Genomic DNA, 17,416 nt, shown 5'->3' with positions numbered 1-17,416 from the left:
TTGTTTTATGATATCTGTCAACAACAAGCAGGTATAAAGGTAATACAGTATGTGCTGTACTTCTGGATAGGTCACAATGCCAGCTGTAGACTTTATCTTTAGCTTTTGTTACACATTAATATGAACACCATTTGCAACAATCACTGCTTCCAAAAATGAAATCTGTTTTTCCTGTCATGTAATTGCCTTTAAGTGTAAGCCACAAAACAAGGGCCGTTGAGGTTGAGTATGATGTGAATTATGAAACATTCTGCCATGGATCTTTGTGAAGGATTCTATTCTTTGTCAAGGACATTATCTTTCATTATATTCACTATTAGATTAAACGTAAGCAGTGAAAATTCTGTTTTACATTCTGTATTAAAAATTGTTATATATTATAGGTGGAGCAGTAGTGATCCCTATAGTTAAGGTAGGCTAACAGTTTTCATTTATAACTCTGTTTTCAGTTACTTGTAACTTTGACAAACTCCACTTATTCAAGCCAGAATTTCCCATATTTGGTCTCTACTTACACATTATACTAGTGCTGTCAGATAGTAGAATTACTACTTCAACTCAAGTCATAGAGGACTGTGGCATGGATCTGATGGTCCTGAGTTCAGATCTTGCTTTCAGCCCACATGGACCTGGGGGCTCATTACCATTACACACAATGGAATTTTTGTGTTTTCAGTTTTCTTTTTTTAAACCTGAAGAAAATCCACTCCCCAAAACTGTTAAAAGCATGTTGTTAAAGTTGCAAAATCTAGCTAGATCCTCCCCACCCACCAGATTTCAGAGCCCCCAGGCTCAAGCCCAAGCAGGAATGCCTACACTGCTATTTTTAGCGATAGGCTTTTGGGTCTCCAACCATGAGTCAGTTGACCCAGGCTCTGACACTCACTGCCATGTTTTTTGTTAGTTTGGTTGGTTTTTTGCAGCATAGGCGTGCCCTTATTTTTCTCTACTGAAATGCCAGACGGCCCGTGGCGGTGGCACCAGGTTATAGTCGTTCCAGCACTAGTTCAGAGATTTTTGTCTATATTTAGTTTGACATTTTTGTATGTATGAAATTTAGGCTATAATTCGCATATGCACACATCTGCTTGCATTTGTTATGTGGAGAAGCATATGTACCTCTGGCCAATGAAGCGACAGAGCTGGTGTTTATACATAAAATGCAGATTTTTCTGTACTAGTTGTGCCCCTTGCAAACATTAAACACAACAGATAGTAGGAAACTCCAAGTAGGAAATTTCTTCATATTTCTTGGGGAAGGAAACATTACCATGATGTAGTGTGGAAGAGAAAAATTGTTATCTGATGTGCAACTCACAGGAAGAAAAGAAACTTCAACCTGTCTTGGAACAGACAGTTTTATCACACATAGCAAATTAGAGCCTAACACACATTAAAGCCTTCTACTGGTAAACTCCTTCTGCCCCAAGACATTAGTACATAAGATGAGTTGGGTTTTAGTTTAGTTTTGCTTATTTGTTTTTTTTTTTTTTTCATTTTCCTGTTCTTTAGTTGTGCCTTTCTTGTTTAAAAATCATCCAGATATACTGGATTGGGCCCATGCAAATCTAGCCTACTTGATCAACCTACCGTGAACCCTTAGTCATAATCCTGATTACATTTGCCTTAGCTGATCTCTCTGATACCAGCCCACTTTTGTGCCCTTAGATGCTTGTATATGTTAGTGGGTTTTTTAAAAAACACCATAGCCCTTGCTGCCCAGCTTATAATAAAATGTGCAAATCAGAGGAAGGAAGGCTGTGTAAAAGATTCACTGTTTTGAGTCATTTGTTTTCCAAGCAAGTCAGTCAGATGCAAGTGAGAGACTAATTTATTTGTCTGCTGCAACTACATTGATCATGTCCAAGCAGAAACTGTGGTAGATTTTGAACTCCTTTTAGGTTTAAAATAATTTTTTTCAATGAGAGCAAATTGGTGTGTAACAGTATAAATAGCAGTTCAGTATTGTGTGCATATATATATACACCAGTCTGCATCTTACTGACCTCTTTTTACTAATTTGTGTTGTCACTGAGAGATTAGTATTAGTTATTATTTTACCTATTTACTCGCCACTCAGTTATGGCTTTGTGCTGAGGGAGCAAAGAAGGGAAGAAAATACCTGTACCACCAATGTGGTATCGATGGAGTAAGCTCCTAGCACAATGGAACAATTTGGTTAACATCTGGTGCTACCACAATATAGATGTTTAATAATAATAACCGTTAACATCATAAAATGCCTGTATAAGGTGTAATGGGCTAGATCTTTAGCTGGTGTAGGATCTGGCTCAGTGCTTTAAGGGTCACTGCGAGGAGTGCATTGAACAGCAGTTGCTGTTCAAACCATCCTGCCCGTCAGTGCACAGGATCAGGACCATAGACACAACCCCTCAGCCCACTCCCAGAAACACCTCTTGGAGTCAGTAAACACTGATGGCAGCCTTGCCCCTCCCATTTATGGGTAGCAGCTGTATTTTGGTTCCCTACTACCCAGATGCACCAAGGAGAAGGAAGGAGAATGTGGAAGATTGCTGTGCCCTCTTAGCACACCCATAAGTACCCATTAGTACGTTGAAATAGAGAAATGAAAAAAATGTGAGTAGGTTTATTTGTTAATAACAAATGAATGATGGCTGTAGTCACTGGGGCTTTGATAGCCCTGTGTCTATTGAGGTCCAAATAACGCTCCGTTTATAGCATCTAGTTTTATATTTATTTTTTCTGTTTACCTTCTTTCCTTGCTTTTTCCACCTTCACCTTTAGTCACAGATCCTGTTTGCAAATATTTGTAATGCTGTTTACTTTGGGCTGTGTTCAGGAAAAAGCACCAAGAAAGCTCTGCAGATCCCCCAGGCTGCACAGATCTTGAAGCTGCTCCTTATTTCAAAGGAATACTCCTCCCCTTCAATAGAGGGCAAAAGAATAGGGACTGTGGTAGTGCCTGGTCCCTGGATGAGGGCAGGACAGCTCCTTGCAACCACCCCTTCCTGCAGAGCTGTCCATGGAGAAAGCACATTCCGACTCCATCCAGTTTATTCTCACTATTTCCCTCTTAGATATGTATGTGAATAGTAATATCCCCCTTTTACAGAGGAATCTGAAGAGAGATGTGAAGTGACTCACTCAGGGCACACAAAGCTGGGAATGCAATTTGAGTCATTCTGATATGTTCACTCCTATAGGCCAGGCTGTACCTCATATGGGCTATTTATTAACAACGCTGCTAACTCCCTCCCAAAATGTGGTCACCAGACCACACCCCATCCTAAGTAGGTGAGTGTGAGGAGGATGGCCTAGGCAGTGACAGTCTCCATGTGAGAAGGTTTGTCTGAGCCCAGTTCAAGCAGCTTAGGAAGAAGGTGCAAAGACTAAACTATTCTGCCAAGCATATTATAATGGAAGATTCACCATATCTGTGGAAACACCAGACAAAGATTTTGTTTTGACCCTTCTGTCCAACTAACTATAATTGGGAAGAGTGATTGTTGGTTGCATACAAAGAAAGAGTGGACAGTAGCCCTACCCTTACATCTCCCTGACATCAAATTCTCACTGCACATCCATTTAGGCTGGGTGCAGGGCCCATGCAACCATTTAGGCGACCTAGGTGGTCGCCTAGGGTGCTGGGATTTGGGGGGCACCATTTTCTTCGGCAGCGACCGTGGCAGCCAGATCAGGGGAGCGTGGGGAGGATCACCTGCAGCAAGTAAGGGGGGCAGGTGCCTCAGGGCGGAGGGGGGGAGCTGCTGTAGGGGGGTGCCTCAGGGCGGGAGCGCGGGGGGCAGGGGGCGCAAGGTGGAAGTTTCGCCTAGGGCGCGAAACATCCTTGCACCGGCCCTGGCTGGGAGTATAGACTTCCAATAGCGAAGGCATCTTTTTTATTTGATGGACTCTTACCTAGCTGAGACTTTGTTTCCTCTTTAGGGAAGTTTTACCCTTGGAGAGAGTCTGGATAGTAATCTGAGAAAATCCTTTGAACTGTTACTCATTATCAGTATATGCCATTATAACATCTCTGCAGTGACCCGATGAATCCTCCACCTATACACATAAAAAAAGCTCTAGGCCAGAGATCCCCAAACTGTGGAGTGCAACCCCTAGGGGGGTGTGGAGGAACATTCAGGGGGCTGCAGACGGGCCCAGGTCAGTCCTCGGAGGAGTCGGGGAGCGAGCACCACCCACACCCACACCCACACCTGCTTTGCTCCCGGCTTTGCTCCGGCCCCACCTGCAGCCACAGCCCCTGACTGCGGCTCTGCCTCCAGCCCTGCCCCCAGCCTCAGCCCCTGGCTGGCGCTCCATTCCCAGTCCCAGCCCTAGACCTGCCCCCAGTTGCAGCACTGGCTCTGGGAAGTGGGGAGAGGACAGGAGTGAGGGAGTGTGCGACCCTGAAAAGTTTGGGACACCTGCTCTAGGCCCTCTTTTTAGGCTCTGTTTGCTTTGAAATAGGGCCTCTTTTTTTATTCATGGTTCATCCCAAGATGACTTCATGCTTTCTGCCCAGAGTGTGGCCATTTTAACAGTACCTGGAAAGGCATGCTGGTTCGTTTCTTATATCAGGGGAACTTGGCACAAAACTAACCTTGCTATCCTCTCTTATCGAGGGGTATTTGTTCGGAATAACCCAGAATAAGAATTCACATAAATGTAGGAAGTTCACAATGTTCCCTTTATTGGAGGAAATGCTGCTGACAAATGAAGGCACAATGTGTTGAAGAAAAGGGTGTAAGCAGGACCGGCGCTAGGGTTTCTGGTGCCCTATGTGCCGGGACATTTCACCGCCCCGCGCGCGGGTCTCGCGGCTCTGGCGGAGCTGCCGCAGGCATGCCTGTGGCAGGTCCACCGGAACCGCGGCTCCCTGACCCCGGGGGCGGGGGGCGCCCTGGGCTGCTGGGTCGCAGCAGCGGCTCCCTGACCCCGGGGAGGGGGGCGCCCTGGACTGCCTGGCTGCGGCTCACTGACCCCGGGGGTGGGGGGGCGCCCTGGGCTGCCGGGTTGCTGTGGCGCTCCCTGACCCCGGGGCGGGGTGCGCCCTGGGCTGCGGCGGCGGCTCCTGACCCCGGGGCGGGGGGCCCTGGGCTGCCAGGTTGCGACGGTGGCTCCTGACCCGGGGGGGGGTGGCGACGCCCTGGGCTCCGCGGATGCGGCGGCGGCTCCCTGACCCCGGGGAGGGGAGGGGCTCCCTGAGGCTGTGGCGGAAGGGCTCCCTGGATGCGGAGGTGGCGCCCTGGGTCTGCTGGGTGCTGCGGGCGGCGGCGCACTGACCCAGGGGACACCTTGGGCTCCCGGCTGCAGGCAGCTGCTGCCGCCGGCAGCTCAGCCCCTCCAGCAGCAGCGGCTGCAACCATTTAAAAAAGTTGGGGGGGGGCGCCACTTTTTGGCGCCCCCCAAATCTTGGCGCCTTAGGCAACCACCTAGTTGGCCTAAATGGTTGCACCGGCCCTGGGTGTAAGATAAATAATGTTGTTCTGTAATGGTGAAATGAACCCACATTTTAACCAGCTAGGCCATAATGAAATATTGAAAAAGGCCAAGCCATAATAACGTGGGAAAAGGAGACAAAATGAGTGATCCCTCTGTGGCAGGGCCTTTCCCTTTGTAGAAATTTGAAAGTATGAGAAATGCCAACATATTCATAAGAGAAGATAAACCTATCAATCAGGCACTTTAAAAGATTATTACTCTATTAACTAATCTGTAAATTAAATATTTTCCCCAACACAGCAAGAGCCCATCTGTAACGGCTGCTCACTAGAATATGGTCTGCACCCTTGAATTAGCTTGTGCTTGGGCAAAACCTCCACTGAAGTTAATAGGAGTTTTGCCTCAGTAAACATTGCAAGATTTGGCCCAGAGGCAACAGCAAAATTTACTTTCTTTCTAACTGAATGTTCAAATGAGGCAAATTTTCAAACAGTCAGAGCCCAGGAGCAATACACAAAAATAAGTGTGCAGCTCCACAGCTGATTTTTACCTACAGTTACTGTGCTGTGATCGATGAATGCAAGCTTCGTATTTAGGCATGCAAACGGCCAGTTGGGTACCAAACACACACACAGTCATGGAATCATAATTGCCCTTTTTGCACTCTGCTCTGGGTTGTTGTTGTTTTTAAAACCAGACTCTCATCGTGGGCCAGAATGTGATGCCTTTGCCCGTGCTAAGTAATAGCTTACTCCACAACAGTCCCATTGACTTCAGGGGCACAGCTCAAGTAGTGTAAAACGCTACTTAATGTAAGTGAGGGCATCACAATCTGGCCTTATCTGTTAACAGCTAACTGTAGATGGGAAACTCCTGATCATGCAAGTTGCTGCACCCTGGCACATCTTTGTGTATGAGTAATGTCAACAACCAAAGAACCGTGCATAGAAATTATTTGAAAATGGTACATTATCTTATATGGAAAGCTTCCTGTTGTGGTATTAGTTATAACAAATCCGTTTTTCAAAAGCTTTTATTTTAGAAATGAGATTTCGAGATGCAATTTTTTCAAGCAATTTTTCCCCTTTCATCTCTTTCTACACACAGTGGTCCAAATTTATCCATGGTCTAACTTCACGCAGGTTAAGGGAGTTGTACTATGTAAGGATGTATTTGGCCCAATATTTCCAATCAGCGATATCGCACTCTGTGTTGGGCTTTATTATATGGAGAATTAGGTTCACCTTCCATCTTGAGCTATTCTCAGTGGCCTGCCCTCCACACTGTTACTGCTTCTAGCTTCCAGTCTCTAAACTGTTCGTTAATATAGTTCGGCTGGGAATACACCTCTCCAATTTTGTTTTCTTTTTAATTTCCTTTGAGACTGCTGAATTAATGCTGAATTCTAAGGAGTGCTGACAAAAACTGAATGCAACAGCTATTAGGAGAGAACCACTGGCATCTCAGGAGCCTTAGTTAAGTAAGGAGGAACCTTACAACACAAAATAACCATGGACATCAGAATGAGACAAGAAAAGACCATTTGATGCTGAGTTATGAAATCCGAAACTACACAGACAAATTTCAAAGAATTACAAGTTCTGCTCACACATTGCACATTTTCAAGCTCACAAGGCTACAAACATTAATATTCAAGTCTAAATATCCTTTGGATGCTTTAGAAACACAACGAGAAAAAAGATCTTTGATTTTTTTTTTAACGTAAAGAATTCTTTGAAAATTCCTTGGTAAATTTAATAATACAGAGGTATTGAAAAGCATTCTCTCAGAACATCTCAGGATGCACTGGTCTCTCCAACGGTGGTGGCTCTGTAGCTCACCCTTTTCCTTCTTGTTTATTTTTAAATGCACTTCAGAACTAAACTGGAGCCGCGTGGTGTATGTTAGAGTAATATGGTAGATGGACTTTTGTGTCAAAAATAACGTTGGTGAAAAAGACTTAGAAATTTACTCTGAAAAGGTTCAAATGTTTAGCTTATGAATCTCAGTTCCAGTCCTTAAATCAACTAAGTTATGTAACTGATTTTTTTCATGTTGTGTGGGCTTGCCAGGGTTACAGTGGCTTTTTCATGAAATATGAATAACAAAATATAAAAATATGTGTGTGGGCCTGCATATTTGTGTAGTCTTGCCAATTTTTGACCCTGTAATTGGCATGGATATACAGTACTAGCCATACAGGGAGACCACTGGAAAGTGAAATTATTTTGAGAGGTAGTATTTTTTGAGATTATGCAAGGAATTGTGGAAAACTGCATTACAACACATTGTTCCCTACAGTTTCCTGTATGGTGGGGCTTCAAAAATCTTCAGAATGTTCCTAGAAAGTGTTTATTTTCATATAGCTGCAAATAAGTGCATACAGGTAGTGGTCATAACAAACCCATCTTTTCCTTTAGATTTAAACAAGTATTGAAACTTACAAGGTGTAAACATGTTCAGAATATAAAAGCTGAAATATTTGTGTTTTAATGTTTCAATTCTTAAATAATTTGTCTAACATTTTCTGAATAGCATGCATTATACAGATGATGCCTTGTCATTGTACCTGCTCTTTGTGTGTCTTTTTGGTCTAATGTGCTGTAGTTACTGACAAAATCAAGTCTGAACTATGGTGAGAACTATAGAGCTAGGAAAGGTAGACAAGAGAAAACTGTATTTTAGTTTCTCCTGCCTCAGACATAGTCACTACGTTGCTAGCCAGGTTCTGGTTTCAGAATACTTTTGTGGATAACAAATAGAGATACACAGAACAGAAAGAATGCAGCTTGATTTCCAAATACTAGGCTGAGTATGCATTGACAGCAATTAGAAAAGGGATTGCTTTGAATTACAAATGGAGTAAATGTGATATTTGGGAATGAGATATATGAGACTAAGAACAAACACGAGATAACAGTAGTTAATAGTCACTTTTCTGCTGAGACTCACATTTTCAAGGGTCCTATAATAGTGATATTCCATTTACTTTCAGAAATTTTAACAATATGTCAAATCTGAAAATCTGATTCTCATAATTGTTTTTAAACTGCTTTATTACCCACTTGCATAGTTAATATACATCCAGTTATTGGTTTGTATACAGAGAATTCTCTTGAGTGAAATTCCTGTAAAGTTACCTGTTCAGTCCAGAAGAATAGCAGAATTTCATCATGTTTAATGTAGTAATGAATATCAAATTGACATCCACTGACAATGGCTTAAGATGTTCAGTACACGTTATAAAACTATTTTACATTTTAATTTTGATTCATATAATCTAAAATATAAACATTTGTGAATATTTGGAATACCAGCTATGGAATGATATTACGGTAGAACAAGGATACGCAACCTATGGCATGCATGCCAAAGGTGGCATGCAAGCTGATTTTCAGTGGCACTCACACTGCCCAGGTCCTGGCCACTGATCTGGGGGGCTCTGCATTTTAATTTAATTTTAAATGAAGCTTCTTAAACATTTTAAAAACCTTATTTACTTTACATACAACAATAGTTTAGTTATATATTATAGACTTATAGAAAGAGACCTTCTAAATATTTTAAAATGTATTACTGGCACGTGAAACCGTAAATTAGAGTGAATAAATGAAGACTCGGCACACCACTTCTGAAAGGTTGCCAACCTCTGCTGTAGAATCTAGCTTTGCTGTCCAGTAGTAAAAAGGAGTTATTTTTAGACACGTAGTTTTATGAACTGACAGTATTTAAATGTTTTATTTAAAACAAATACATTTCAGGACTGTTGTTAATTAAATATAATAATTGTTTCCTTGTTATTTATTATTATTTATGTATTTGTTCTTTGCTTAGGACCACAGTGTTAAAACTCACAAGATAAAATGTCTCTCTCTGATGTTGCTCTAGTAACCTCAACTAGAGAAAGGTAGTGGTAGCAAGAGCGGAACTGCTAAGCATGCCCACATAAGAATGTCATACTTAGGTAACAGAGTGTCCCTCAGGTCAGCCTACGCTAAGAGCAAAGTCAAACAAGGCTGAATCCTTGATGTTTTGTGTTTTAAGTATCTGAAAATTGTACACGACCAGCCTCGACCCACAAGACCTCAAGTGATCATATGAGCGAGGCAATAAATTGATGGTAACTTGCCCCGGGCCCATGTTCTAGTTGTGGTGTTGATGAAAGTTGCATCTAGTGGTAACCTGTGCATGTAGATCCAGCTGTCTTTTCAGGCTTAATAGAGGGGGAAATCATTACATTTAATTGCACTGAAGGGAAACTAACTATGGTGGCTGAAAGTGCATGGCTGAAAAGCTCCGCATCTTATCAATGCGGTCAAGTGGAGATGCTTGTGAATACCACCAGATCAAGAGAATTGAGAAATTACTTGCTTTCCAAAACTCCACATCTCAGCAAGATCTTGGCAATGCCTACAGTGTGTCAACCAGTGCTTGTCAGCCCTCCAAAAAATGGCCTTCCAGCCTGGGATAGGCTGGTACATCTTCCTGACAGACATCACAAATGGAATTTTGTAGATATAGCAGAAAATCGCTTGTGTAGGAAAAGACATTCCAGAAACGATATGCTGAGAAATGGACAGCAATCTTCACAGTTTCTACATGCTTCAGTTTGGACTAGTTCAATATTACATCCAGTTCCTACAAAAGTGAATACTCAAGGCATGTCAAGTTCCCAGGAGTACAATATAGAAGAAAAAAAATGTAAAGGTAATTAGAATTATTATTCAGAACATAACAAATATTTAAAAAGAAAAGAAGCCAGTGTCTGTGGAGTTGGTTAGGCTTTGGCCATAGATAACAGCTTTGTAATATGGGGCAGTGTAGCTATAGTTGTTTTTCGTGGCAATAGTTGTGGCTTTCAGTTTATCCTGTGAGTATTTCATCTTTGTATGATTTAATATATTTGTGAACAGATAAAGTGACGTACAATTTGAAATTTATTTTTAAAATTAATTTGCTATATACAGTATATAACTTATTCCTGATGTTTCCCCTCTCTCTTTGTACCCTGACCAAAATTATTTCTTTTTGTGCCTGGCCTTTGTATAGTGAATATTCTTTTCCTTGAGCAGGCAGTAGTACTGAAAGTTCTGTTTTAGGACAGTCCTGTTTGTCCAAGCTAGAGCAGAGCTGTGAGGGAGGTGTTATACCTTGTAAATTCATAACTGTCGCCACAAATTTGGTGGTTTTGTGATTTATATTCCTTTTTAAATTGGAATAAATAGTTCATCAGTGCTCTTCTCTCAAAGAAATAAATATATGTGCATCATGCTCTGAAGGAGGGACAACAAGTTGTTTTCTTTTACTTAAAGTCTTGCGTCACTCAAGAAGGAAAGATTATAGTGTCAGGAAGGATATCACCTCATGAAAAAGTTAAACTGGTCTAAGTACCTGATTTCTTTAGATTTAGCTGCTCTTTACCTCAGAATGCCTTCTAGCTAACAGATGTCAGGTGTTGATCGCTTTAACGTCTTACTAAAGACTGTCTGACATCTGCAGAATCCAGACAGCTCCATCAAGGGTTCTATTAATTAAGTTGTGTGTCAAACTGTTTTAATACAATTATCCGTTCTTCTTCATTTTTGAATTAAAAGAACTTTTTATCTCAAAATTGTCTTGAGGGATAACAACTTGAAAAAAGGTGCACACTTTAAGTAGCAGTAGTTACTTTGTCAAGAGATAAGCTGTCTAATTAACTAATGTCTTTTAACAGTGTCTTCCGATTACGAGACATGAAAGGACTTAACAAATTGGGTTGCCTTGGTCATAGGACTATAATTGTACCAATGTTTGTTCAGTACTAGTCTTAAAAGTTTTCAAAAATCATTGAAGAATTTGCCTGTTTATGCCATTTTGTCAGCAAATGATCAATAAACAATTTATTTATGACAAGACGTGCGAGCATCCTACACTGGAAATGAGCTATAAGGAAATAATCAAATAATGGCCAAAGTGAGCCCATAGAAAATTCTGCATTATGAAAAGCGACAACTTCATTCTTTGTAAACCAAATTTCTTCAAATTCATCAAGGGCACTTATCCTAACTGAGGACTAAGGTCATGACAAATCTGAACCTTTCAGTATAAAATTAACCATTTTTAGTTAACCAAATAGAAAAAGGGATATTAAATCTTGGAGTGAAAGACAAATCACACTGGTGTTTTATTGAAACCTTACTACAGTCTTGGTGGAATGTCATAGCCAAAATGCTATTCTTTAATAGGCCTTTAATTCCACTGAGATGCATGCCACTAAACACCAAATGCTAACTTCAAAATGTGACAACAGTGCATAGTATCTGATATATGTACTTTGTGATTATAATAGTGACACATTGGTGGTTAGAAATAGGGCAAATACTATAAAGATTGTATTTTCTGCTCATATAAATGTTGAATATGTTGTTTGGACTCTGAAGTTTGAGCTGAAAATAGCTTTATTTAAGAAATAAATCTTGTTTCCTGTGTTATCCAGCATAATATAGGAATTGGAGAGCCAGAACTAGGAATCTAATATGGTCAGCTGATATCTGGGCACATCAAACAGAGATTTCATCTGGCCCTGAGTTGGCATTTAAGAAAGTTTTTTTCATTTAAAATTTGTTCTGTGATAAAAGTTTATGTTTTGAACAGTGTCCTGAGCCTAAAGCATGGGATCTGTATAACTGTAATACAAAATAAAGAGTCAAGTAAATCAAAAAAACACATTTTTTAAAAAGTAGGAACTCGTTATACCATATGGGCACATTTATAGGTGTATTTGGCAGAGACAGATATGGTGTAAACCTTGTCTAGAGCCAGAGCCACACTAATAGATTTGCCAAAACAAACAGTTGATGGTGTATATTGTACTTCCTTTACAGTACACAAAGATAAACATTGTCCTGAATCAACTCCACACTGTGCAGTATGAAACCACAGTGTGCAGACAGTTTGCGTTGTAATTTCCTCAAAGAGTAGTACAGAATAGTGGGTTTTGTCAGAACTGGCATAGAGAACGTATGCTGACATTCTTTTAAAGGTAAAAGAATATCGAATTGGTGTGATTAATGAGTGAAGTGGGGGTTAGTATTTTAAAATACAATGTTATGTTGTCACTTGTAATCATATAAATATGGCACGAAGAAAGGAATATAATGGCCATAATAACACAAAAAAAACCAAAATGCATTTAATTGTATTCAAAGACCAGGAGATGATAATACTACTTTGTACAGCAACACTAGAATTCTGAAGTATGTTGTAATCCTTCATGCTAAATGTTCAAATGTGCAAAAATATATTTGACCACATAAATATTTTTCTCCATCAGTATATACAGTTCAGGGCCAAAGACATCATAAAACCCTTCCCTATAGTCCTTAGGGGATCCCCATCGAGTCCTGAATAATTCGTATGCTGTGTGATGCAATCCATATGATGGTGATTCAGAATATTTTTTAAAAGGGAGATGGGGTGTCGTGCACAGAACTGAGATAACAGACCACAACCAGACACATTCAGTTTGCAAACAGTCAAGAGAATACAACTCTTCTGGGGACTAGGGCACTCCAATGGTAAATTATACTCTACAGGTGTTGAATGTGTTTAATGGCTCTGCTTCTGCATGTGTCAGTGTTCTGGGTTGTCTTGGACACTGTGCTGATGAAATCATTGCCTAAGTAGGAATAATCACAGAAGTGTTTTTTGTTAATGTTTATGTACATTATTTTTGTTGTTTTTATTCACAAATAAAAGAATCCACTATTCATTTAAATCAAAAAACCAAAATACAGATACAATACACAAAAGAAATGTCTGAAGTAGAAACTGAGTATTGTTTTCAACTCTGCTTCCAGACTCTTTGGACCCAGTCCTGCGATCCTACCTTAGGTAATTAGTCCCATCTGGAACCTGAGTGAGGGCTGTTGGGTCAGGCCCCAAGAGATTCAAATGAAAATGTTTCAGCAACATTTTGGTTCTAATAGTGATGTTAATTTGTGGCACTGTTTTATGATCTGTTTCCAAGGAAACAAGTGTCTGCAGGACTATAAACCTGAGTTTTATGTCGACAGCTAAACACTAGCATATTGCAAGTGGAGACAGTAATGCCGCAGTACTTCTTGTCATATATATAATATTATTATTTTTTGTCAAAACAGGCCTTTCCCATTTGGGCCCTTTTATACACTCACTCCAGTCTTTTCTAACTTGATTTCTTTGTGTTGTGGTAGTTACTCTCAGAAAAACAGTGCACACACTGTAGCATAAGTATTATTGATATTATTACAAAAAACAAATAAGATGAGACTTGATCGTGAAGAGAGAGAGACATCTACTAATAGAGTTCTCCATATCATGGCCGTAGATTCTCTATCCTAGAGTATTTTATATCAATTCTATTCATCTTCAGACAAGAAAGTTAAGTTAAATGGGTGAGAAAAAGAGATGGGTGAAGGATAATTACTAAGAAGCTGATTGCCTCATTTGTCAAAACAAAATCACGAGGGGAAAGTATCTGCTGACAACTCCAAACTCAGTTTTGGGCGGTGCTTTTGAGTGGTGCTGAGTGCCCTAAACTGTGACAGAATTTCTGTCAATGTGTGAGGAGGGCATTACAGGATCGGGTTCTCAAGTTTCACCTCACATAGTTCCCTCCTCTCTCTAGGAAGAGGCACCATATTCTGGAATCCCCAGGAAATTCTAAGACTTCCTGGGAAATTCAGGCTGCTTCCCTGCAGATCCCAAGGCAGTAATGCATGTAGCCAGGCATGCCACACTGCAGCCTAACTTCACTCTTTTCCACTTGCTTTTTCCTCCCCTCCATCAGTGTAAGGTTCACCTAGCCCTACAGATATTCTACATCAAAAATATTCTGTCCTTTTTTTAATCATGTACCAAGCCCTTCCTTTCAGAGATGGAATCGGAACTGCATCTACCCTGGCACATTTAGGATCCATAATTCCTCACAACCGCAGCTTCACCAGTAATAGCACCCATGGAGGCTTTAGTGTGGAGAAGGCAGCCATTTTTACCACTGGCCCATGGATATTTCTGACTGGTGGTTTAAACACAGTAAGAACCAAACAGTGCCATATAACTGTGCTTCAGTAAGCGAAAGACAAATTGCCAGGGTCAGACAACCCAGTGAATCCTGTCTACACTACAGCCTCCAAAGTCACGATCACTGACTGGGTGTGATGGGGTTTACAGACCCTTCACTAAACCAGAGCAAGGCATGAGGCAATATTGGGGTAGGGAGGCCCCACCCTTCAGGAGTTGTGAGGCATGCTGTGGGCAGAGGGATAATTTAAAAGGGCATGGGCAGTCCAGAGGAAGGCAGGGAGGAGATACAGGCTGCAGCAGGGAGTGAGGCTGATGCCTGGAGCTTTGGACAGTGTGACTATGACACTGGTGAGAAGATGCTGGAAGTAGTGGTCTAGATTCCTCCCACCCCCTGCTTTAGAGTTGGGAACCCAGAAGAGGCCCCAAAGAGCAGGATTCCCCCATCCCTGTGGCAGACTAAACTGCTGCTACTAAGACTGATCACTCCCTAAAGGGAGAGACCAAGAAGGGATGTAACTTGGGATGGACCAACAAGTAGTCTGGACGTTAAGCCCTGGGTTGGGACCTGCTGGAAATGGAGAGCCTGGGTCCCCCTGCTTTATCGCCCATTCCCCTCTATCATGACAGACATCTGAGGAGAGGAAGAGGGGCCCCCCCAAAAGGGGCTGATTCTTCCCATATATGACCTCGCAGAGCCCCCTCCAGAACAGAGAGACTAAAAAGAACTATGGAGCCATGGCCTGACCACTTGGCCAGATGGCTTTTGGACTGACCCACTACACTGGGTGAATGCAGGAACTAAATTTGTTGTGTAGATGCAGACCAGTGTGGCCCACAAGTTTGTTTGTTGTCTTGCAAATGAAGCCTGGACTTTCTGGCATGTCAGAGTCTCTCAGTGCAACAATCTGTTCTCTAACTCTAGGCAAGATTTTTCTTCCAATTGCTGGAGCACAGTTTTCAGAAATGCATATATGTTATACATATATGTAACAATATGTAATGCTAACCACCTAGATATTGCAAACATCTTCAACAACTGTTCTAGTCTTTCAATTTGAATGGATGTGATTTCTCAGTTCCCCATTCCACACTATATAAAAGGTTTAATTTCAAGTCTGTATCCCTTAAACCAGAGGTCGGCAACTTTTCAGAAGTGGTGTGCCGAGTCGTTATTTATTCACTCTAATTTAAGGTTTCCATGTGCCAGTAATACATTTTAATATTTTTAGAAGGTCTCTTTATAAGTCTATAATATATAACTAAACTATTGTTGTATGTAAAGTAAATAAGGTTTTTAAAATATTTAAGAAGCTTCATTTAAAATTAAATTAAAATGCAGAGCCCCCCCGGACCGGTGGCCAAGATCTGGGCAGTGTGAGTGCCACTGAAAATCAGCTTGTGTGCCACCTTCAGCACGTGTGCCATAGGTTGCCTACCTCTGCCTTAAACTTTATAATATTTATTTTCTAATCTAAATTAGTCTGTTTCTGAACATGTGTTGTTCAGGTCTTTCCCCCAAACACATTTCAAAGAAAAGTGTTCGGGTGAAATCCTGACCGCACTGAAGTCTAAGCTGTACTCAGATTGATTTCAGTGAAGCCAAGATTTCATCCTGAGTATATGAATATTATAACAGTTATCAATGCAACATCTCAGTTACTTATTTCTTAAAAATGGAGAAAACTATCTGCTTATTTTTCTAAAATAATGATAAACTTAAATTCCTTGAAGATTTAGTCAAAGAAGGATTGACACCTACATAGTCTTTATCTTTACAATTTCCTAAATATAGTTTAGCTCAGATATGCTTGTTAGTCTCTTCAGACTGGAACGTATTACTAATTCTCGTCTTTACTCAGAAGAGGTAGTAATTGCTTAGGGACAAATGCTGCCTTGGGATATGAATGGAGCTAGGATTCTGGCTCACTTTACTGGAAATTACATAAGCATCTGAAGGCAAAATTTTTCCTTAATAATCTGTTGATTCTATATCCATGGAATAAAATACACCCAGTGTTACATACATCTCTACTCAAGCTGATACCAGGAAAGGTGTATTTGAAATGGCTCCCATACAGACAGTAATACAATTTTTCTGTCTTAACTAGATAAGCAAAGGACTATTTAAACTCTCAGATCTTTTTGAAAAGTCAGTTCATGACTTCCTTGTTAGTACCACACTAAACAGAAGTAAATGGATTAGATCTTTGGTGGTGGTATTTAAAATGACAATATTTAAAAAAAAAATTAGACTGAACATTTCACTATGTTCATGTAACTATTTTTTAAAAATTGCTAATAATTAATTTTAGGTTATATCAAGCTTCTAATATATATAATTAATTATTACATTAAATAACCGAGGATTTATTCAGGTAAACAGTGCTTCAGACATACCAATGGATAACATTTGGACATTTGAGGGAAAAAAATATGCTTAGGTATCCTGCACAATTATTCTGTAGCATATAGTTTCATCTTGTTGCGAGCTCTTATATAAATTCATGTTAGTTGTAATGGGAGTTGTGTGTGGTAATCAAAAGAAAATACCCTACTGCATGTGTGGAATGGTTTGTTTCTGGGCAATGATGGTGCTGTATTCTCAGTAGATTAAAAGGTGTGTTTGTGTAACACACACAAACTAGTCACATAGCCTGATATGTTTATGTGTTTCTGCATAAATAAATAATTGCAAAGGTTCCTGGTCATTTTGTGTCAAAGAAGGAAACTGTGACAAGTACTAAAATATTTGTGCACTCTTGTCTGACGTTTGCATACAATAAATCATAAAGGAAAAATAGTTCCCAAAATGTTTCCAACAAAATTTTTTTGATTGATTTCTAATGTAGATTTTCAGCTTGAGTTGTGGCCTTGGCTCTATTTAATACTTTTTGGTAAAGAAGTTGCTTTTGTTTTCAAGGGAGAAGAAAAACTCGTCTTTTTT

General features: G+C 40.5%; 1 protein-coding gene across 2 annotated transcripts in view; it reads left to right on the top strand.

The window, feature by feature from the left end:
* THRB (thyroid hormone receptor beta) overlaps window positions 1-17,416 on the top strand; it is a 262,087-nt gene that overhangs the window by 205,606 nt on the left and 39,065 nt on the right. Inside the window, exon 1 of one of the 2 annotated variants that reach the window (XM_032781164.2) lies at window positions 9,693-10,134. The exons of the other annotated variant lie outside the window; for it this stretch is intronic. Coding sequence (XP_032637055.1) covers window positions 9,693-10,134 — 442 coding nt within the window. Of the gene's footprint in view, window positions 1-9,692; window positions 10,135-17,416 lie in introns of those variants that run through there. 2 annotated transcript variants of the gene reach the window in all.

This window comes from Chelonoidis abingdonii, chromosome 2, assembly GCF_003597395.2.
Source record: "Chelonoidis abingdonii isolate Lonesome George chromosome 2, CheloAbing_2.0, whole genome shotgun sequence".
NCBI lineage: Eukaryota > Metazoa > Chordata > Testudines > Testudinidae > Chelonoidis > Chelonoidis abingdonii.
This window is presented reverse-complemented; position numbering and strand designations above follow the sequence as displayed.